The sequence below is a fragment of the Vanacampus margaritifer genome, chromosome 5 (assembly GCF_051991255.1).
Source record: "Vanacampus margaritifer isolate UIUO_Vmar chromosome 5, RoL_Vmar_1.0, whole genome shotgun sequence".
Classification (NCBI taxonomy): domain Eukaryota; kingdom Metazoa; phylum Chordata; class Actinopteri; order Syngnathiformes; family Syngnathidae; genus Vanacampus; species Vanacampus margaritifer.
This window is the reverse complement of record NC_135436.1, coordinates 22696831-22721079: the sequence shown is the minus strand read 5'-3', so window position 1 is coordinate 22721079 and position 24249 is coordinate 22696831. Positions and strand designations below refer to the sequence as shown.

Here is a 24249-nt window from a genome sequence, read left to right as displayed (position 1 = left end):
GAGATGTACCAAAAGTTCTAAAAGGCATAATAAACGTCAACCGATAGTAGATTTTAGGAGTGACAAACATAAATCACATAATTGTATTAATTAGATATCTATGAAAAAAAATATTTTGTACATTAGTAAATTAGCAGGCACCTGAGCTATGCATTGTGATTTTAAACTTTTAAAATAAATGTTTAAATATATTGTATTTAAATCAATTATCTGTGATTATTAACAATAAGTGCTAACGAGTGTTTTAGACACATGTTTTTAAGCAAACATTTTACATTTTAATCTGCGAAGGACTCGTGAGCATTTCGAAGGCGGCACGCTTTAAATCACGTGACCAGAAATGTCTCATTTGCTAGTTTTGCCATTTAGTCGCCGCGTTTAACTTTTTTTTTTTTTTAAGGTACCTCAAAACGCTCCGGGATTTCGTAGTTTGCATGTTAGTGTTATTATTAGTATTTTTTATGTATCATTTTGTGTTTGGTTAAGCTAACTTGATTTGAAGCACTTTTAACTAGAAAACGACCTTTACGTTATTAGCGTTTCCTCTTTCTCATTAACCGCAAAAACAGCAGATTAAAAGAGGGACTCACTGCGGATTCTTGTCCATGCTTGTGGCCAGTGGAACGCCATCAGGCGACTTTTAAACGCTGCCAACCTCATCTGCCTCTCGTACACGAGAACAAGAACTCCGGTAAGTTTGTCCGTTTAACTTTCACGCACGCGTTCTTACTGGTTCTTTGGGGTTGATCCTTGTGCGTCTTTAAATTGCAACGAAAGTGGGATAACATTTGACGTGTGAATAAAATTGCTGAAAATAATACAGACGCATGTTAATGTATTATAGTATTGAGAAGTTTATTTATTTCAGTAGTTCGATTCCAAAAGTGAAACCCATTGCGCATACGGAAAAATACTTTTCAGACGGCCAAGTCTTACCTTAATAATTGCTATATTTAAAATAGTTTAAATTCTTTCTTATGTGCGGCACAATAAATGAGTTGTCACCATGTTAGCCTTATTTTGTCACATCAGTCATAATTTTACAAGAAGTTGTACAATAATGAACACGTTTTTGTAAATAAGTACAATAGGACACTTTACTTAAATAGTACGTCTCACAGAAATGAGTCACATGGTGAGTCATACATTTTACAGTTTATACAAGGGGAAAAAAAACAACAAATCCAAACCATCAAGTTCAACTGGAATGCCTGCCTAAACAAATGTGTGTCAAAATTGTTAGTAGATGAGAGAAAAGAACATGACAAGTCTCCACTGACCAGTATGAAGTTGCCAATTTGCTGAAATTGTAATCTTGTGATCTCAGTGTGCATGACATCACTCACGTTGGCTGCTGTGACTTAAGGTTGAATGTAACTAAACGGATATTTTTTACAATAAATAAAAGGGAGTCGGCAGACCGCAGTGATCTAACAGGGCAGTATAATGACAACAGATCCACTAAGTTTGGAAAAGCCTAACTATAAATTTTGTACTGAATTCTTAAAATGAAGAGAGCCAGTGCACAGAATGGGAGTGATGTGGTTGACCTATGGAAAAATTCATTATTAAGTCTTAAGTCATACATTTATGAGTGTAAAATCCTTAATTTTTCAAGGGTGAAGTTGTAATTTTAGCATTTTTATTTATTGAAGCACCACCATAATGACCAACATTAAAAAGCGGTAACATCATGTGCCCAAGTGTTTATTTAATATCATTTTAAAAAAGAAAATACATTTTATTTCTAGAAAATAATAAACACCACTGCAATATTATGCACATTTTGAACATTAATACTTGGCTTAAGAATGGAGAAGTAAAAAATGAAAAAAAAACAGTATTGTTCAAATGTATTGAACTTAGAACTGAACTGTACTCTAATACTTTCCAAACTATGATCGTATCTTCCTGTATATGAGGCCACACGTACCCCCCCCCCCCCCCCCAACTGACCTGACAACTTGTCACACTCTATTTTTATATAACAAAAGCTTCCTATAAAATATGCATAACTACACTGTCTGTCTATGTCACATTTAGGACCCATCCCCTCTTATTAGCTAACTCATCATGAGTCATTTTTTTTGTGTGGAATATTTTTAATCTTGACATAAAACTGTGCGTATGTGCATATATTGGTGTTTCATCCGCAGTGAGCTGTTGTTTCCATTGTTATTGTTCCTGTCTTGATTCCGCTGTGTGAACATTCCTTCCTGACTGCAGGGTGACTGCTGTGTCACAGTGCATGACAGGGAAGTGAGCACAATCCTGTTAGTGTTTCCATTTTTCCCTCCGATGCCTTTGAAACTAATGAAGTTAGAGCTGGGGAAAGAAATCAGATCATGTGGTTAAGTCGACCACACAAATATCTTGACACAAAATCATGCCTTGAAACTATAATTGATCATTTTAAAACTATATTTTCAATGCCTGGAACCATTGTTTGGCCCCATCTGTGTTGCCGCAGGGACATTTGTTGCTGACGGACGCACTCTTCTGGCAACAAAAATGTCCGTCCTTCAAGGATCAATACCCAAGTAATGGAATAATTGATAGGATAATCAGTTGTAAAAAGATTCATTTGTGATAGCTCCGATTTAAAAAAAATATATAAAAAAGTCATAATGTTACGAGAATGAAGTCATAATATTCTGGAAACATTTGTTTAAGATAAAGTTGCAAAGTTAGGAGAAAAAAAATATTTTTACAAGAATAGAAACAAGGTCGTAATATTGCAAGAGCAAAGTTATATGAAAAGTTTTAATTTTTCAGTTATTCTGGGAAAAAATCATGGTGCATTTTCCCCTCATACTATAACATGAGAATGAAGTAATGTGGGATAAAAGTCCTCTTATGCAATAGTCATATTTGTCATGTCTCGGTTCCCCGTCTCGTTATGTCTGATCACGCCCACCTGTGTGTCTCTTCCCTTCCCAGTGTGTGTGACCAATCAGTTCCCTCTGCCGATTGTGTTCCCCAGGTGTGTCTCATTAGGGTTGGTGTACTGTATTTAGGCCCTGTCCAGTCGTTCACGTCACCATAAAGTCTCCCTCGTCTTAGTCTTATCACCCTCGTCTTCGTCACGTCATCCTTGTTACCGCCCTGTTGCCCATGTCACCTTCAAGTTGCCCACGTCCTGTCCTGTTATATGGCGACCAGCCTATCCCTACCCTGTCTTAGCGACCCGTCCAGTCACGTCATGTCCAGTCTTTGTCCAATCACCTGTCTCTACATAATAAAGTTCCTCACATTGCTCTCCATTCCTGTCTCCCTGCCGTTTCTCCCCAAATTTGGGTCCACCCTCTCCCACGCACACCTTATCATGACATTAGGAAAGTATGAATTTACAACAATTAAGTCTTAATGTTACAAAATAAAATTAAAAATTGTCATATTTTGAGAATGAGGTTACTATATTCTTAAACATGAGTAAAGCTTTTGTTAGAGAAAAAAAGGTCGTAGCGTTATGAGAATGAAGTCATATTATGATTCTAAATATGTTAAGATGAGGACGTTTTTTCTCATTTAATATAAACGGACTTTATTCTTACCACTTTATTACAATAGTCCTTTGTCTTCTCTTTGTCTTTCCCTCCTAATGTGGCCTTAATACTTCTTTACAAGTTAATTCCATTATCTGTGTTATTTAGTTGATTTTTATTTCAAACATGGCTCTATGTGACTGCTACTTTTAACTTGACCCAATTTACTTGACTATGGGTGTTAGTTGATTTAATAATTGTCATTGTATTCTCTCGTCAAAGTGACAAACAGTTGTTTATCCAGTTCCCTTTCAGGGAGGAACGCATTTGCTCACCGATTATTGCTGCTCTAAATGATCTTATAATTGCAGGCGTGCCTGTCGTGATTCATAAGGTCTTTCTTTTCATCTATTGTTTTATAACTGTAAAAGTGCATTGTAGCTCAAATATAGGTGAGTTTCAGATAAGTTGTGTTCAGACACAGGAGGGCAGTGTTACGTTTGGTGGAACTTTTCAAAGTCTTGGCATGCATCAAAATTAGGCAAGTTTTGCCTTATTTGATCCTCTTCTCCCTGCATTTGAATATCCACGAGTGAATTGTAGTTAATTGGGTGGAAAATGCACTCTGGAGCCAACTACGGCAGGGCGGGATACACCCTGGACTGGTTGACATTCACACACCTAGGCACAATTTAGCCTTCAGTGAACCTTACATGAATGTCTTGGAAGTGTGAGAGGAATTCGGAATAACTGGGTAAAACTCATGTATGATTCGAACCCTGAGCATCAGAATTTTGAGTAGCAGAAACTCATCTATGACAGCTCTCACCATTTTTTCATCTGACTGAATGAAGGAATGCTTTGTAATTATACCCTACAAAAGTAACAGTGTCATACTTAGGCTCTATCTAGTGATATGTGAACAAATCAATGCCCAACTACAGTTAAGTAGTTTTGCATTTATTTATTAAACATGTGTAATTCATGTTTATTTAACTTTTATGTGTTCTTCTATTTAAAGTGCAACTCACCCCCAACCAGACTCTTGCTCCACACCTCACTAATATTTGAAAACGGCGCTCAAAGGTATGCTAAATAAACTGACCAAATGCTATGCTAATAAATCACTAAGCTGAAAATCGATATAAAGAAGTTCACAAATCCTACAATGTGTTAATCCCAAACTTGAAGAAGGCATACAGAGGGTTTTTTTGCTCCAAGTTCAAGCTTTCAACAAAATGTCAAAATAAAATAATGACCGGGTCACGTAGACAGCATTAGTAGAAACCAGGGCTGGGTATCGATTGTAATTTCCTCAATCGGTTTGATTTCGATTCACAAGTGTTCAGTTCGATTCAATTTCAATTATTTTTCCCATTTGATTCGATTCCCTTCAATCCGAAGTTGATTAATTATGGAACATCAATTCTTAATAATATCAAAGACATGATTAAAAACGCCACAAACATTAAATTCCATAAAATTTCAAATGTTGGCATGAACTGGTTAAATTATTTAGTTTACTTTTGAAAGTAACACATGTTATAATCACTTAAACATTGACATCGGCAAGGATGAGATGAAAATATTATAAAAATTCAAATTCAATAATTGTAAATAAATGAATAAAATAAAATAAATGATAAATTAAAACGATTCTGAACTTAAAGGTGAATTCAAGGATTTTCTCGAAAAGTAGAAGTCAAAAGTCTGTCACTTTTTTTTTTTTAATGCGCATGCGGATTACCATCCTACCAGCTCTCCTGCTCGTCCGGGGAAACGGGAGAACTAATCGTTAAGATGATCCACCCGGGAGACGCAGCGACAAAAGATTATTGAATACACCTTTTAAAGTACAATGTCAGGTCTTTCAAAAATGTAAGAAAATACTTTTAAATCCACGTGAACAGTAAATTTCAAGAAAACAGTAAGATACCAAAATAATAGCCTTTAATATTCTATTTTATAAATTTATTGGAAAAAGAGATATTAAAAATATAATGATTCATGGTTTTTATGAATCTATCAGGCTCTAAAAGGAAAATCAATTCAATATTGATTACTGTATTCGTTTGTTTGTTTTCCCCAGCCCTAAACACCAATTTATACAGTTTATCAGCAAAAAAAAAAAGATTTGATATGGTTTCGAGTTGCTCTTTAAACGGTGGTGCTTGAAGAGCAAAAGTATTTGTAGGTGACACTACTTGAGAATCTCTGACCTAGAAGCTTTTTCCATAAAAAAAATTGTTTTAACTGTTATTGTTAATTCACTACTTGGGTTTGCATAATGGAACGTTCCGAAACTCTGTCGTAAATCGAGCTCCCCCTGCCAAAGTGAATTTGTCAATTGCTTATGCACGTCATGACTGAACAAGAGTCTCTTTGCTCCCACAGATGTGAGCAGTCTCCTGAAGCAAAACGACTGAAACTGAAGGACGGAACAATGTAAGATTTTCCAGGACTACACACTGACTAATGGTTCAAGCACTGTGTATGATTGTTAAGAGTCACGCTGCATTAGGTTTCTTTTTTGTTTTTTTTAATCACCACCATCATACTTAACAGCCAAAAGGAGTGTCTCTGGAGTTCTTCTCTTCTACGGCGAGCGAGATGGGCCAAACTCGCTCTGTTGCCTCGCATTCAACCACCACCACCCCCGGCACAGCAACATGGAAAGCAGGCGAGGCTGCCCAGCGTCTCGATACTCATAGACTAAAAAGCAGGAAAAGTCGTCTTACTATCCGGATAAACGGGAACCCGATGAAAAGGCAAGCGCTGTCGTGTTTGGGAAGGCGAAAGCGAGACTCCAGCTTGACGCGATCGGAGCCGAGCAGCGGAAGCGAAGCGGGCGAGCCAGCCGCCCGTCACGAGCGTCGAGAGGGAAAGTTACCCAGGGACGAGGCCGTATCGGCGGCCGAGGAGCAGCGATTTGCCGCGGCTGGATTGTTGGAGGCGCCGACGCCGGCCCGAGATGTGAGCGGAGAGACGACGGTTGGTTTAACCGAGGAGCCACTTGCGGGTGGGCGGAGGGCTGAAGTAAGCGCTGCGGGCTGCGTGGAGACGAGTACCGAACGAGAGGACAATGCCTCGGACCCCTCGGCGGGGGCCATGGAGTATCGGCCACTGGGGGGAAACAGCCACGATCGCGTAATGGCACCGTTGGGAGAGTTGAGTCCCGACGAGTCGGACTCTAAGCGGACTAGCTTGCAGTCCGGCGATTGTGTTAATCAAGCGGACGATTCGATTACAATGACAAGTGATTTGATTACAGTCCTCTGTCCGCCCGAAGATACAAACTGTGACTCTGACAAGCCCCCCCGGATTCGACCTTATCGCGGCCCCATACCGAAACTCATTATCACCCGGGACCCCAGTCCCACCCGCTCCGAGGAGTCGTCAACCCGGCTGAGCCTGCGCACCGAGCTCAGCGCCGGGTGGGGATCGGAGCTGCACCCGGACGACGAGTCTCCATGCTCGGATAGCGGCTGCGGGGGATCCCCGGCGCTGATGCGCTCTCCAAGAAAGCTGTCCAATTCGTCTTCACTCGGCCTGTCGTCCGCGTCTTCCTTCGAGGAGTCAGAGGACGACTACACTGGCAGCGACATCGAGTCCAGCTTGTCCCCGTCCATGTCACTCTGCAGCCCGGACGACGGCTCAGCGGTTAGTGCCTTCTCAGTCTAAGCAAGTGTTAAAAGCGGTTTTGTTTAGCTGAATTATTTGCATTGCACATTTGTTGTAACTTACATTGAAACATGGTGCAACACATTTTAGTGTAGTGGCTTGAATATCTGATGAAGGTTAGGTTTGAATGTCTGCTTAAACTTTCCCAAGGTACTCTACTACAAGGTTCACCTCACATTCCAAGTCATCTGGGATATGTGCCAGCTCAACTGTAGTGTAGAAATGGATGGCTGCATTGCAACATACATAAATATTATACACACACTACATATACATACTAGGCCCACGCACAAATTTGAGCATTCAGTAGAAACTTGCACAGGTGTTGCAGAAGCTCATCTGGGGGGAAAAAAAAGTTCTCGTGTTGGTTGTGGGAATAAAAGCTCACATGTCACGCTAATTGAACAAGTGCACACCAACTATTTAACTTTCATGACTTCCTTAATTACTAGTCTCCAAGCGCAACTGTTGATATGAGGAAAGAAAGTTCTTTACATATTTTCAACCAAGGAGATCCTTTACATGATGTTGCAGTTGACTGTGGGATAGCTAATTAGCATTATTTGCATGATCGCTATATGGCCAATGGTGCTGGTCTTTCCAGTAGCTTTGTGTGTGTTTTGTTTTTAAATGACGTTTTAGTGAATTTCGTTACTAATAGAAGTTTCTTCAGTAGTAAATATCAATGGTGGATGAATTAATTCTCCATCCGTCGGCATGGCACACCATTGCGTTCATCATAATAATGTGGCACATTTCAGTTCTTTATGCATTCCGTTCCTCTGATCTGACCCATTTGTTGTCTCCCAATCAGATCACAGTACAGCAAACCTTTTAGGTCAATCCAGTGTTTCCCACAGCATGTTAATACTTGGGCTGGCCACCCAAGTAAACTTGCTGCCACCCAAAAAGCTTTCAAGAAAATTTAATAAAAAAATATATTTAAAAACGTGTCGCGACCAAATATACCGCATGTAACGTTAGTTCGCCTTCACTCACTTGTGGATCTTGCGGCTAGAGGAGACAGTAACACAGACTAAGAAACAGCCCCACACCCCTCCATCGGAGGCCGCCCACCCACGTAGATTTCAAATCTGTGGGAAACACTGCAATCCATTCATAGACGTCCAATTTGTTAATGTTTTTTAAATTTTCCAATTGTGGGTGAAGTGCATTTAAAACGGCTTACTTTGGGAGAGATGTGAGATAGACCTTTGACTGGTCGCCAGTCAATTGCAGGACACAAGCAACCGTTCATACTCACATTCACACACCCACTGCATGGACAATCCAGAGCCTTCACTGAACCAAGCATGTATTTTTTTGGGAATAAGAAATGTGATATCCGCAGAAAACCCAAAACGCAGGCACGGGAAGAACATGCTAATTCTACACGTGAAGACCGGAGCTGAGATTCGAACCCAGTTACCTTAATTGTGAGGCAGTCATGCTAATCACTATTTCACAGCTTCCCTGTTAAACTACTTGCCTATCCTACTCACAAAAGGGAGGCTTGCTCAGTGAGTCAGCTTCTTACATCACACACTTAAACATTCTTATCAAATGACAACTTTATGGACGTAGTTAGTAGGGGTGCCAAAAAATCGATTCTCATTTAGTATGATTCAGAATCGATTTTAAATGTCCCCAAATTTATTTTATACTGTCTTGCCTTTGTCTGTGTGCGCCTTTTATTTGGAGTGCTGTTCATGTTGTACCCGGTTTGGCCACTGAGGGGCAGTGTGGTTCCACGCGGTCTAATACACTGTTATGTTGTAGCCACATTAGAGAAAAGAAGGAAAAAGTCACGATCAAGTTATTCCAATAAAAGTTGTTTTTTTGCAGCGTGGAGCCGTTCTTTTGAGTGATAAAAGTGCCACGAGTAGCGCGCTAATTAGCGTTAGCGAGTCAGACTGGAGTAGATCATTACGATTCCTTGCACATCTATAAACTGAAGCAGAAATCACTGTCAATCAAATCATTTTGAATCAAAAAGCGTTCTTAATCGAAAATCGATTCTGAATCGAATCGCAGACCCAAAAATCCGAATTGAATCGAATCGTGAGACATTCAAAGATTCCCACACCCCTAGTAGTTAGCCCTGGTGGTGCTTCCAACTAATTTCCGATCCAATGAGTTCACCGCCGCTCACCTTCCACAACTGGGGCTGCACGTGGTCGTCGCTGAATACCGTGATTCGGGCTCCCGTCGCTTGTCACCTTCTGCTTGGCTCTCGCAAGCTTTTACTAGCTTTTTTTTTTTTTTTTTTTTTTTTTTACTAGCTTCTCCCGCTAGCGGTGGCCAACCCTGGTCCTCGAGAGCCACAATCCAGCCTGTTTTCCATGTTTCTCTCCCCTAACACACCTGGTTCATGATCAGGATTGTTATTAGGCTTCTGCAAAGCTTGCTGATTAGCTGATCATTAGATTCAGCTGCGCTGCAGGAGGGAAACATGGAAAACAGGCTGGATTGTGGCTCTCGAGGACCAGGGTTGGCCACCCCTGCGGCTAGCCGCTCCAGCCTATGACTCCGACTAACTCCCGCTAGCCGCCCTTGTTAGCTGCTCCGACTAAATCCGACTCGCTCGAGATGCTCGTTTGCGGATGCAAAATATATGTGCGCGTGCTCGCTCCGACTGCATTCTACGCTATAGTGGTTACTTATTACATACTGTAGCTTTAAATTTTCATACGCGCTTGACTCGTTTTGTCAGTCGCTTTGGCAAATCAGCACTCTTGCCGTTTACCTGACGTTTGTTTTTAAAAGTGACCACGAAGAGCATTCATAGACACAAAAGGCTCAGGCGTTTATTCAAAAGAAGGAAGACATACAGTTCATGTGTATTTTCCTCTTGAGTCTGGACGCTTGGATGGATTACGTAAAACTTCTTGGAATGACACTTGACTTAACTGTAAAAATAAATAAATAAATAAAATAAAATGCCTTGACGAGAGGCAGGTTTCCAAAATGTCCACCTGGTTGAAAGATAATACTTGTCTGCCCTACCCAGTACCTACAATTAAGAAGTCATTCCTAATCATGCTGTTTCTGTTTTCCATTGACAATAATGAACTTATTAACGTCAATTATGTGTGTGGAGTTTTAGTTTCCTCTTATGCAGACAGAAAAAGTAAGGCAGATATGAGTCATGAATCAGTTAACTGTAAGAGGTTTAAAAGAGCCTCATTCATGGTAGGACGCCGGTCAGCCAAATCCCCTCCTCTCGTTTTGAGTCACTTTCAAAACTTTTAATCACGCCTAAATATGGCTTCCACGAGACGAGAGGCAGCGGATTTATTGTCTCGGCGGTCCTTAATTCTTGGAATGATGAGTTAGACAGCTCATTCGTTGTGTTGACATGTTTGCAGGATAGTTTGCTGTAGGGCTTGAATGAGAAAATAGTTTTCCATTGTCGACTTTTTTGTGATGGAAGTCGAGTTATATTTCAGCAGACTGACTTAAACCTCTACGGGAAGCAAAATTGTTGCAATTAGTGCGAGCAGTTTGATCCTTTTTTCAGTTAGGAAATAATCAAGCAAAAATTCAGCCACGTTGTTTTTTTTTTTCTGTTTTAGGGATGCAGGTCATCAACTAATGATAATTTGACAAAGAAATGAATCAAAATGACACACACAAAAAAAAGTTTAAAAATAATAATACTGTACCACTTTCATTTAAAGAACTTCCACATATCGATGGTGTATTATCGATTACAGAAATCTTACATTGGGTAGTCTGCTACTTGTGTTGAACCCTGTACATTTCTTCACATCCTAATGCATTTAGTAAGAGCAGCCGTCATTTGGCTCCAGTCAACAAGTGGACACGGTCATTTACTGGCTACTGTAGTACATCCACAAGCAGGAAATGAGCAACTTGAGCACACTTGAGCTGTTGTAACAAACAGGATGACGTGTTCACGTTAGTTTCTGATAAGAGCAGCCCCGGGCCTTAATGGGCACATTGTGTCCTCTTCCTAGTTAAGTTAAAAAATAAAATAAAAAAGAAGACTTTACGTCCCAGAAAAAGAGGGTGTGTGTGTGGCGGCCGCAAGCAGCCTCAAGAAATCCTCGGCTTCGCCGTCAAACCAGTTACGGTCGGTACACTCTGAAGGCTGCAGGAACGTGTTCACACACGCAGAGACGCACACACGGCATCGGCGTGATGCCGCGGCGTACTCTTGAGTTGAGTGTGTGTGTCATGGAAAATTGAAGTGAGGCCGGTTGCTAGGCAGCGTCTTTGCCATATATGGTACTTTTTTTTTTTTTTTCGTTTTCTTCTCCATGTCTTCAGCTCAACTTAGCACCTATGCTATTTATTTACCCTTTCTCTGGCACAAGAATGTTATGTATTTGTGTGTATACAGTAATTAAGTACAACACAGCCTGTCAACCCTCCCTACTGTATGTACAGTATATTCAGCCGTTGGTAAAAGTAATATTTACCGACTGAATGTTACAACATGCAAAGTGGAACAAAATACAAGAGGAAAAATGTTGTAAGCCGAGATAAGATTGCACACACTGAAACGTAAAATGTCTCGTATACGTGTGATGCTTCCCGTTTTACATAAATGCATACTTTACAGCCACACTTAGTTTCTGTGGTTATGCAAACTCGGCATTCCTTCCCGCTGGCTGCGTCGAAATCCGTGAAATTAGTTAGAAAAGCAAATAAAGACCCCCGAAGGCAACACAGCTGACATCTACTTATTGTGGCAGCAACAGGAAGCAACCCTTTCTGTCTGTCTGTAGTGGTAAAAATGACTATACTGCGACTTGTTCCAATCATGGCTGCAACACTAAACTTCGTGATTTTTGAAATGATGAAATGTTCCCAATGTAGTCTGATCAAATCCTTCCACTAGCCAAACTGTAAGCTGCTGAGTAAACTTCTCTCCAGCGCGGGCGGCAGGAACGAGAAGGAGTTTGATGCCAGTCTGGAAGGCAAGCATTGTTTTCTATAATATTACATTTGAATGCAGCGTATTAAAGCAGATTTTTATTTTTTTTTTGCTTTGGAAATACTGGGAATGGAAATTTGTTTTATGGTCAAAGTGATGGCATTTTATTTATATATTTATTTATTTATATTTTTAGCTAAAGAGGCATTGTTTTAATTTTAACATTCTTGATTGTTTTACAATTGTGAAAATAATTTAAAACATATTGTAATGCATATTGCATAAAAGTTAAAAAATATTAATAAAATTAACAATTTGCCAATACCATTCTTATTCTAAGGTATCGGTACTCGACCTATACCATTATCGACCGCCCTCCTGCAGCCATTTTATGATCAGGGACTAGAAATGAGAAATTATATGAATACAAAGTTCCCATTAATTTCTGCCTCTTTTTTTTTTTTACTACAATAATTAAAAATTAGTACATATAAAATTTTAAATACAGTTCAGCATTGTTGTAAAACAGTATTATGTTTATTGTATATACTGTGTTTTTATGACTTTGCGGATGGCTGGAGCGCGCCACCTCCGCCTCACAACGAGGAAATGAACGTGTGCAGTGGTTGCCCCACGATCAAAGAAAAAAAGAAAGAAAGCTGTTTGTTCTTCGGTTGTTGCTTCAGGTCTTTCCGGTGAACTGCTGTTGATATAGCGCCTCCATAATGGCGCAACACTGCAACTGCAGTTAAAATGCGTTGCTGCCGCGCTCAATCAATACAGCAGGATCGATGTGTTGCGCGATATCAGTGGCTCAGGCTGGAGGCGGCCGCCTCTGAATTTCGTACACAGAAAAAACCCTGACATTAAAACTATTTAACATTTATTTAATATAAGTATGATTAATGCAAATATTTTGTGTGCACTATAATTGTATTAAAATGAACTGTTTTCCCAATTTGCCATGCTTTTTTTTTTAAAATTAACTATATAATGAAATAATTGATTTATTGTAAATAATCAAATACAAAAATGTACAATTGTTTTATTTTAGAAGTATACAAGAATAAGAATTCATTAATTTATAATTAAATTCATGATAACAAAATGAGTGAATTAATTCATTACTAAAATGAAAAAAAAAAATTATATTCTAGGAATGACCCAGCCGATTGTTGAAATCAGACATGGCCCTTGAGCATCGTCGTGTCGTCGGTGCGAAACTGCCGTCAACACATTTGAGCAGCTCGGACGATGTGGGGCAACGGGATGTGGTTTTGATACAAACCACTTTTATGCTGCGCAAACGGCTGCCATAGTGCACAGCGCTCCTTTCACTGGTGACAGTCGTCTGACAAGTTCGGCGCGTGCGTGCGTGCGCACACGCACATTTTTCCATCACTCGAGTGCACATTAAATTTCATTCAGTTCTTGCAACCTCCGCGCAACCCTCAACATTTGCACAACTTTGTCTCCGCTACACAGTTTGCACCAACGCACATGCCTCCTGTAGGTTTTACACACCACTGTGGAATTTACCATGGTGGGAGGGAGAATGGAGGTCCGCTCTTCCTACCCCCACTTTAGCGTGTCTGCTATTGGCTCTGCGTGGGGGCTCAGCATGGGGGGATTATGGGATGAGGAGGAACAAAGAAGACGGGAGAGATGGTAAAAAAAAAAAAAAAGGAAAAGACGACGAATGCGGGCTTGGTTGTTGTCAAGACCTGACAAAGTAAAAGTATAAGGACGTGATCGGATATTGGACCGGCACCAATAGCATTTGGAATTCACCCGCAGAGAACTTAAAGGGGCTCCGTGAGAAGATTTGACTGACGGATTATGAAGCAAGCAACACAAGCCTGCACATGTTGAACTGGGAGAACAACAGAAGGCGCTCTAGCTAGGAAAAAGATGTTTGGGGAGGATTCCAGGACGAGGGGGAGCCACACTAGTGGAGACCCTTTACTGACGGTGAAGACAAGCATTTGCGGGATGCGTTTTTGTTTTGTCGCTGAGGCTGCATGTGTGTGCGCATCTGTCCATGAACTCTATTTGAAATCCTTAAGAAAATTGTGCATTTCTGACAGAAGGCTGAAATGTTAGTTCCTGAAAAATGCATTTGAAAGGGTTATTTATTATGTAGCATAATGGCATCTCCGCCTCTTAGTCAAAAGGTTCTGGGTTCGAATCTTAGCCCTGTGATTACTCCAGGTACCTCCCACATTCCAAAAACATACATTTCAGGTTAATTGTAGACTTTAAGTGGTGGTTTTGTCTGTATCTCTCTCTCTTTAATTTTTCTACGGCCAAGCTTTGTCCTTGCATGACTTTTTATACCAGCACCAAAACAAAAATCTCCAGGCGCAAAGAAGATTAAAATCTTAAGATAAAAGAGTTGATTGGTTGATTGTATGTAAAAGTTGATTTAATCATGCTTTGAAACCTTGCACTAAAATGCAACCACGGACTGTTAAAATGAAAATCCTGGTCATGAGAAATAAATAAGGGTCATTGAAGGATTTTGTCAAGGTGTGCTGCAGCTGCAGTCGCAAGTCTGTGTCAGAAGTACAAGAGGAAATCAGACGTTTCAGCAAAACATTCTGCAAGCCGTTTGACGCATTTTGGGCTGTGACGTGCGTTGTCGAGGTCAATGCGAGGATACAATTTGAGGGAGAAATCCACAGGTGACTACGAGTCACACTCATTATTCATGGGCTAATCTTTCCCAACACTGAGCAGCTTTCTGGAAAGTCACAAACAATAACAATAATTGTTTGGGACTTTTGCTATGACATCATCTGATATTGCTCTGATTCTTAGGTTCCCTTTCAGTAAATGTACAGTGGATAAGATTTAATTATGAGTGCTGTCCCTATCGAATCTTTTTTAAATCGATTATCCATCAATCCCGTTTTTTCTGTTAATCCACTAAGGTTGGCCGTAAATTGAATCAAGTGTCTATAAGTACTTAATTTATTATAGTATTTATATGCCTATGCTAAACGGTTAGCAATCGCGATTAGCATTAGCGCGCTAGCAATTACCAAGTCAGACTAACCACAATTTAGTTCACACATGCATCATTATATGTACATTACACGTGTAATAGTGTCTTAAAAGTCACTTAGAGACGATGTTTCAACATTATTCCATGATGTTTCAACATTATTCCATTATTCTTCCAAACAAAGGTACAGCTAGCTGTTAGCTACATGAGGCCAATAACTTCCTGTTCCTGTCTCGTTCTTGGCACGTTTAGTGCATGACTGCCCTCTACTGGTTAAGTTATTAACACCTAAAAGTGAATGGCAAGATATATTTTGGAATAATTACAGGCCAAGTGCTTTTTAGGAGGTTCAGAACCGCCTTTCCTGTGTTTTGGGGAAGTTTAATGTGCTGTATTGTCTTTGATAAAAATCCTCTAAGTGCTAAGTCAGTGAGCATTTTTAAGCAGACAAATAACATCTGCCTTTCGGCCACTAAATGATCCACTAACAGAAGAAATAAAGATCAGATCACAGCCGTCATTCCAATACTGCGTGTAAAAGTGTGTGTATAAAATGGATGGCCCAAACATGGTTCCGGCGGCGCTTCGAGGCAGAAAAGTTTTTTCCCAGCCCTAATATTAATACTAATTTTCTGATTTCATTTCAGGTTTGTTTGTTTTTTTAAATTCAATTTTACTCCAATATACATAAATATAATTATAATCAGTTGCTATCTTCTTTTTACAGTTGTATGACAAATTGAATTGCATTCATCAAATCCTTCAGCTCAGTGTAACATGACTTGACAGTATTCCAACTTTGGAGTGACAGAAGAGCTCCAAGTCAAATGCAGCCAGTTTTTCAGGTAAACAAAGGGCCGCTGTTTACGCTGGCTGTGGATATTGACGCGCGACGACTGTTTTATTGTGACAGAATTTCCACACAGCAGCTGTGGAAAGAATGCATGCGAGGAGAGCCGAGATATTGCCGGCATGTAAACACGGCGGTGATAGGAGTGGAAGCGTCGCCGCAGGTTTCGCAGCAATCATTATAAAAATAAAAATAAAAATCTTTTTTTTTTCACATCTTTGCTTTTCATGTTCTCTCTCCTGTTTTGTCTATTTGCTTCCAAATCACAGGTTGGTTAGAATGCTCGGACTGTAGGAGTCAAAATGAATAACTTGGGAGTGATGACACGCACACTTTGTCCATTTGTCACACACGCACTCGAAATCTGTTGCTTGCGTCAAAGCACCAAGTGAACACTGTCCTCGCCGTGCAGATAAAACACACTTTCAGACAGTACGGCTCTGTTTTACGACTCCCCGCTTTAGTAAATGTTTTATGAATGGGTTTTGTCAGTACCTGAAAGGGGAGGGTCCGACCAATGTCTACAAAGGTGTGTGTGTTTGTGTGTACATTTTGTCCGCTCTGTGCGAAGCTCGCAGAGCGACTACATATCAACAATGACGCCCTTCTGTTTGCCTTCCAGAATAAGTCGTGGCATAAGTTGAAGACGATGGTTCACTGGTCGCCCTTCGTCGTGTCCTTCAAGAAGCGCTACCCGTGGGTGCAGCTGGCCGGCCACGCGGGTACGTTCACCAACCGCATGCGTGACCACGTCGACAACAACAACCCTTTTTAATCGTCAATCCGCCCGCTTTTCATTCAGGTAACTTCCAAGCCGGCGAGAACGGCCGCCTGTTGAAGCGATACTGCGAGTGCGAGCAGCAATGTCTCCAGGAGCTGATGAAGGACACTCTGCAGCCGTACGTGCCCGGTTATTATGGGGTGGTGCAGCGAGACGAGCAGGATTACAACCTGATGGACGACCTGCTGGCTGATTTTGACTCGCCGTCAATCATGGACTGTAAAATGGGCAGCAGGTGAGAAGAAAATGCGTGAAGGTTGCGCTATCTGTAATCAGATTAATTTAAGCATTTTTGCCATAGTTTAGATAAAAAACACATTTTTAGAGACCCATTGCATATTCGTTAATATTGTCAAGAACTGTTAAAACTACTTTAATAATCAAGTAATCGTTTAGAAGACATTGTTTCGCTTAAAATTGTCCAAATACTCCCAAGTTCTGTCTGTCAACAGTAATTAATCTCTGATGTCTGTAGTCTGTTATCAACATAGACTGATTATCTTCTGTGTGTAATCGAAATGTGACACTTGTAACCATTTGCTTTTACTTTGGGAAACGATGACTGAATCAGTTTCCGAAAGGTTGGCGAATACAGCATCAATCGCTCTCGAGTGAAATTGCCTAACCCATTCACTCGCAGCCCTTTTCACTGAAGCAACACCCTTCGCTCCCGGTTGTTTTACTGGATTTTGACAGATTTTGCAGGGCCCACAGAATATTGTGTTCTATTGCTATAAAAACATGGAACCTACTGAAAGAAAGATTAGTCTCTTCTTTCAGTAGGAAAAAAAAGTACATTTGTATCCATTTCCGTTTTGCAGCAATTAGCATTAGATTCTAATGCTAATGGATAATGATTAGAATATAGTTTAGTTTCATTATTATTCACAAACCTGTTGAAAACACTTGGAAAAGAGCCTTTTTGCATCATGGCCCTGGTTGTTCTCTTATACTCTGCTGCCACCTGCTGGCCGTTTTTGTAATAATTGCCATTGCTTCAAGAGTTCTCTTCAATTCTGAGGCTGCATCAAAGCTTTCTGTATGCTCTAGCACAGGGGTGGCCAAGTTCGGTCCTCGAGAGCCACTATCCAGCCTGTTTTCCATGTTCCTCTCCACTAACACACCTGATTCATGATCAGGATCGTTGTCAGGCTTCTGCAAAGCTTGCTGATGAGCTGATCATTAGAATCAGCTCCGCTGAAGGAGGAAGACATGGAAAACAGGCTGGATAGTGGCTCTCGAGGACCGAACTTGGCCACCCCTGCTCTAGCATAAAAAAAATAAAATAAAAATAAAAATAACGTATAAATACGTTTTTGGGACCATGGCAATATTTAAAATAGAGCGTTTCTATACGTTTTTGAGAGCAAATAAGTAAATCTATGTTTAGTTGTTTTTTTTAATCACTAATCACTAAACAATACTAAAAACAACCAGAAATCATTAATAAACAAACAGTGATTAGGAAAAAAAATTATAATACACTTTAATTCAAAATAAAATTGTATCCGATTATTCGATTAATCAATGGAATGATAAAATAATCGATTCTAAAACTATTCTATAGTGACAGCCCTATAGGGTATATGTCACGGAGGAGGCGGGACTTCCAACTTCCTGGTTTTCACACATCAGCTTTGTTTCTTTTTGGAGAGAATCGAATTCAGTCATATGATTGGACCGATCCAGTTTCACTTTTTTGTTGTGGCATTGACACTTGCAGAGGCATTTCAAAGAAGAGAAAAGCTACCTCAAAATGGCGCCTAGTCCAAGAAAATAATACAGAGTTCCAACTTGAACCACTTCTTTGGGGAAGTCAACCCCCAAAAATTATATAATATGTTCTATGCAGCCCCTATTAGTCTACATGCGGTATTCTGGTTAATATTGTGTTAGTGGAATATGAATAAGCATCAAAATCCAGCAGTTTTTTAAATCTATATTAGAAGGCAGCCATTTTGCCATTTGTTGTCGCGTGAAAATGACATCACAGTTGCTCAGGTCGCAGGGAACAACCAATCACAGCTCAACTTCAGAAAACATGTGAGCTGTGATTGGTCGTTGCCTGAACTCTGAGCAACTGTGATGTCATCAGTCAACAGCAAGTGGCAAAATGGCCGCCCCCTGAGATAGATACAAACAGCTGGATTTTGCTGCGTAACTCACATTCCACAAATATTAATCAGAATGTCATGTTTAGACTAGCGAGGTCACGTATAACATATTATTGTCAAGAAATGTTTACGGTTGACTTCTGTTTAACTGTTCAACAAATGTCTGTCTTGTTAAATAGGGAAGCACTGAAATGCAAAATCAAATCCATCATTCATATGAAAAAATGTGGACTCCTCTCCCGTCATCAAGGACCTATTTGGAGGAGGAGCTGATGAAAGCGAGAGAGCGCCCGCGCTTGCGCAAGGACATGTACGACAAGATGGTGGCCGTGGACCCCGGGGCCCCCACCGAACAGGAGAGGGTCCAACAGGGCGTCCTCAAGCCCAGATACATGCAATGGAGGGAGACGCTCAGCTCCACCGCCACGCTCGGTTTCCGCATCGAGGGTATCAAGGTCAGTCATCCAATTGCATAGCAAACTCAATTCCTGTACGGAATGAATTGAATGAAAGCCCTCCTGTTTTTTTTTTTCTTCTTCCGCAGAAAGCTGACGGCACCTGCAACACCAATTTTAAGACCACCAAACTCAAGGAGCAAGTGATGCGGGCCCTGGAGGACTTTGTTGACGGAAACACTCAGACCCTGGTGGGTTGCAATGATTCTTTTCTTTTTTTCTCTTGATTATTCGATAAATCGGATTTTTAAAAAAAATTCTATCGCTTTTTATTATTCCAAAAATGCACAAAAATAAATTAGGATTCGTTACTGGTTTGGTCCATAACATGTCAGAAAATAGGCAAAAAGTGTGATCATTGTATTGCAAAGTAAAAGCAAATGTTTCATTTTGATTCAACACAAAGCTGATCAGTCTGCTTTCACGGAGGACTACCGAAATCTGAGAATTTTTACTGTTGAGAAGCTGAAATTCAGAGGATTTAAAAAAAAATTAAATTTTAAAAAGCTGTCTAAAGAATTCATCAATTATCAAACGTAATTTTCGGTTAATTTGATTATCGATTAATCATTCCTGGGTTTCTAAATGGCAAAATACCCCAAGGATCAACAATTAGTTTACACAGACGCTATGTTTTGTCCTCCTACTGAAATTAGCCTGTTTTGAGGGGTGGCTCTGTCTTGTACAAGTGAACCAGCCATTATCTTGCTCCATATTCTGCTCAGCCATTGCAGGGACCGGTTTTCTATTACTATGACAACCAATCAGAAAGCGCTTTACAACTAGAGCCTTCACAGGGTGCCTCTCATCTCGCCAGTGAGTGTATGCATATTCATGGGCTGGATCTCGCCGGCAAGTGTGTGTGCATTCCAGCTTGTGTTTGGCCATCCTCCATTTTTCACTTCAAACACAACCTCTGATCTTTGCGAGCCACCTTCCACAATCTCACCAGCAATCGTGTGTGTGTAACATCGGTCTTGATCTCGCCTGTGAGTGTGCGCGTTCTGGCCGGCGTTTGGCCTCTTCACTTTAACACAACTTGTTGGACTTTTTGGAGCGGGAACAGGAAAGTGTTTTCAGTGCAATACTGTCACCTGTTGGCTTGTTATTGGTATTGTATGTCTATCATAAGACCAGTTTATATATTTGTTTAGGCCACGCCCCTTTATGGTGGCTGGAAATTTTATAAATATATTACAAAAACGGGAACAAAAATTAAAATGTGTTACTTTTTTTTTTAAGTTGAGTTTTTGTCGACTATTGGGGTGCACATTTTTTTTCATTGGCTGTTTAGCGACGCACTTCGAAACTTTTTTTCCTGTCCTTTTGCCTGCATCCGCCTTTTGTTTGTTTGTTTTTGTTAATTTATTGTGCTCTAAAAAAAAAAAATAATAAAAATAGAAAAAAAAAATTATATATATTTTCACTTGTTTTACACAGTAATTGTTTTTGCCATTTTCTCCCTCGAATTTGTAATTGTTTAGGAGTTAAGTGCTTCCTGTTTTTAAAAATACCCCCGCCACCCCACACACACACACACACACACACACACACAGTCATTTTTGAATGCTTCATATCTCAGCCACCCTTATGTTGCAATATGTTTCGTTTCCTGTTTGCCATTCCCAGTGCTTTTCTTAGAAAAAGCCAAGGAAAAAGCAAATGACATTCTTTGCTTGCATTACACAAAATGAAAGTTTGAACTTCCAAGTTTAGTTTTTACTTTTGGGTTGTTTTTTGTTGTGTTGATGTTTTAACTCCAAGTTTCTAAATGTTACCACTTTTGGAGCGTTGGACTTTAGCTGTTCCACTGAAACATGGCTGTCAGTCAAACTCTATTTTGAGGCTTTCCTTCTTTTTCTCCTTCCATTGGTTTAGAAGCTGTACCTGCAGCGTTTGGAAGAGCTGCGGTCGGTGCTGGAACAGTCGCATTTCTTTAGGATGCACGAGGTAACACACACACACAAAATCCTGAACAAACCTGTTAGCTGAGTTTTGAGATTTGGTGATATTTACCCTGAGTTGCTTCCATATCCGCAGTGTAGAGTAGTAATAGACAAGTACTGTATTTAAGTAGATTATTAACAGTGGTACAGGTATAATTCATTCTGTAGGCATGTTTATAACACAAAATGGTCGCAAATCATCTTTGCTCATTGAAATGAATGTAAAACACATTAATGCGTTCCATCCCAAACTTTGTTGTTGTTGTTTTAAGTTTGTGCTCTAATCAGAAAAAACACAAAGATTTGCTTTACTGGTTCTTTTTTTCCTATTTTGCTCATAACGCAAAATATTTGCAAATCGTCTTTGCTCATTGAAATGAATGTAAAACACATTAATCCGTACCATCCCAAACTTTAATTTTTTTTTGTTTTTGTTTTTTGTGCTCAAATCAGAAAAAAACACAAAGATGTGCTTTACTGTTTCTTTTTTTCTCTATTTACAACTTGGGCTGCAACTTAGAATTATTTCAGTGATCGATTAATTTGCCTATTATTTTTCCATTAATCAGATAGAAAAAAAAGTTTAAATTTCCATCACTTTTTTTCAAAAACAAAACATTACAGTATTTCAAATATATATTATTGAGTAACTGTGATTCCGTTACTAGTTTCATCTAGAACGTGAGGAAAACAGGCAAAAATGTTGATCATTGTTTTCCAAAGTAAAAGATAATTAGTCCGGTTTCATGGAGGACTACTGAAATCTGAGAATATTTACTCCTTTTGGAGCATTTAGACAGTTAAAAAAAAAAATGTAAACGATTCATCCATCATCCCAAAAAATTATTGATTCATTAGATAATCGATTACTTAGCGATTAATTGTTGCACATATATTTACAACATAAGAAAATCTATTAACACATTTTGATAGCATAAGAGGCCAATGCTAGCTAGATAGCTAGCTCTTGGTTTTTAAAAAAATGCAATATGATTTTTTTCCCCTTTCTTTTCAGTCTTAACTTATTTTAGGAGTTGAATTAGCGCTTCTACTTTTACCACAGTCTTGCATTCCTCAATTATCTGTCCAGAGTTTGAGTACTTTTGTCACCCGTGACCTTGCAGGTGGTGGGCAGCTCGCTACTGTTTGTGCACGACGCCTCGGGGAAGGCCCGCGTGTGGATGATCGACTTCGGCAAGACGGTACCCCTGCCCCCCCACAGGACCTTGGACCACCGGACCCCCTGGGTGGAGGGCAACCAGGAGGACGGCTACTTGTGGGGACTGGACAACCTCATAGACATTTTCGCCTCCATGCTGCCACAAACGTCCTGAGCTGGAGACGTTCAAGACTCGTGGATGATGAAACTGGAGAAAAAAAAAAAAAGTACAGGTTGCGGACTCAAGCCACTTAAGCAAGATAAGACTTTTATGGCTTAGTGGATTCCAGCTTTGTTCTTCATGTCGTCGACTCCTGGGGATACTTATCGCCTCGCTGCCTCCTCTGAGGTTATTTTGCCTCATTTTTACTGTTTGCATTTAAACACACAGCAACACTAAAACACTGGTTAGTCAACCGTGTCAACTCAACGACTAGTGTAAATATAAATGTATTTAATTTTTCTGGCCTTTATATCACCCGCTTGCTTACCTTTGTACAGTTTCAGTGCCTACCTTTTTAAAAGAAAGACCATTCCAGCAATTTTTTTTTCTACCCTGAATGTGAGTCCCCCCCTACTTCCCCCTTCACGGATCTAAAATACATGCAGCAACCATGTTTGTTTGGAACTTGCCGCACTATGCATCCTCAAGAAAGCCATCGATCAAAGCGTGCCGTGCCTCTTTTCAAGCTGCACTTCAGTTGGGTTTACACAAGCACACTCGAAAGAATTGAGCTGTTTTACACTTTTACTGCGATGATAGAGCCGTAAAAAAAAAAAAAAGTTCTAAAGAACATTTAAAACTGGAATAAGCTGTTGAAAGTGAACACTTTTCTTTCTTCTTTTTTTTTTTACCAGCAGCAATAACTATTATATACGGTGAGAAATGATTGACGTGCGATAGTAAATGACCTTGTGTCTTTGACCGCTTGTGTGGGTGTTGATATTAAACACAGGAAATCAGAGCCGTCATCGTTGAAAAGTCAACATGGACTTGTTTACAAAGTATTGTACAACTTCTTCCATGCATGTATACCAGCTAACAAGTTCTGCTTTTTGCCCTTCTCCTCCTAACCGGGTGCTTTCTAATGTGAGGAAACGGAATATAATAATGTCTATATTCTATAAGCACAAGTGTATTTTTAAGTGGAGAAACTGCAACATCAGGTTACATTTGATATGGAATCTTTTTTGATTCTTTGCCATAAGGTAACGGATTGCAATAAACTGGAATAAGACTTAAGAGAGTGGCTTTTTTCTTATTCATGACTTCTTCTTTTTTTGTTACTTTAGTAAACGAAAACTAAAAAAAAACAAACACTGTCTTTCATTTTTGTCTATGGGAATGTGATTTTAAGTGTTTCCATATTAAGTGGAATAAGGACGTTATAAAGTCCGTCGCACATAAGTGACGTCATCTACCAGCAGCCAATAGAGAAGCGCCTTCAGATGATGTCACTTCTAGGATAACTAATAATAATGGCTTTTTTCTTATTCATGACTTCTTCTTTTTTTGTTACTTTAGTAAACGAAAACTAACTAAAAAAAAACAAACACTGTCGTTCATTTTTGTCTATGGGAATGTGATTTTAAGTATGTTTCCATATTAAGTGGAATAAGGACGTTAGAAAGTCCGTCGCACATAAGTGACGTCATCTACCAGCAGCCAATAGAGAAGCGCCTTCAGATGATGTCATTTCTAGGATAACAAGTGCGTTTTTTGGGGGGGTTCATTTATAACTAACTATACACCGTGTGTGTGTGTGTGTATATGTATATATATATATATATAAAAATTAGAAGAAGAAAAAAAAATATATATATATACATATAATTAGAAAAAATATATATATATATATATATAAATA

General features: G+C 39.7%; 1 protein-coding gene across 2 annotated transcripts; it reads left to right on the top strand.

The window, feature by feature from the left end:
• The first annotated feature begins 335 nt into the window (after positions 1-335).
• itpkcb (inositol-trisphosphate 3-kinase Cb) lies at positions 336-23624 on the top strand. 2 transcript variants are annotated; one of them, XM_077565354.1, is made up of 10 exons: positions 336-436; positions 570-691; positions 5880-5930; positions 6051-7145; positions 16549-16648; positions 16729-16942; positions 19072-19276; positions 19366-19467; positions 21155-21226; positions 22347-23624. In XM_077565354.1, the coding sequence occupies exons 4-10, from the start codon at positions 6096-6098 to the stop codon at positions 22554-22556; spliced, it is 1953 nt and encodes a 650-aa protein (XP_077421480.1). In that variant the 5' UTR covers positions 336-436; positions 570-691; positions 5880-5930; positions 6051-6095; the 3' UTR covers positions 22557-23624. The 2 variants fall into 2 exon arrangements, with proteins under 2 accessions (XP_077421480.1, XP_077421479.1); XM_077565353.1 differs by having other exon boundaries at positions 336-691.
• Positions 23625-24249: the final 625 nt, after the last annotated feature.

Excerpts from the sequence above, each read along its gene's own strand:
- itpkcb (XM_077565354.1), top strand. The coding sequence starts at position 6,096 with ATGGGCCAAACTCGCTCTGTTGCCTCGCATTCAACCACCACCACCCCC. Across the intron at positions 16,649-16,728 it reads GCAGCTGGCCGGCCACGCGG|GTAACTTCCAAGCCGGCGAG; the intron begins GTACGTTCACCA and ends CTTTTCATTCAG. Across the intron at positions 21,227-22,346 it reads ATTTCTTTAGGATGCACGAG|GTGGTGGGCAGCTCGCTACT; the intron begins GTAACACACACA and ends GTGACCTTGCAG.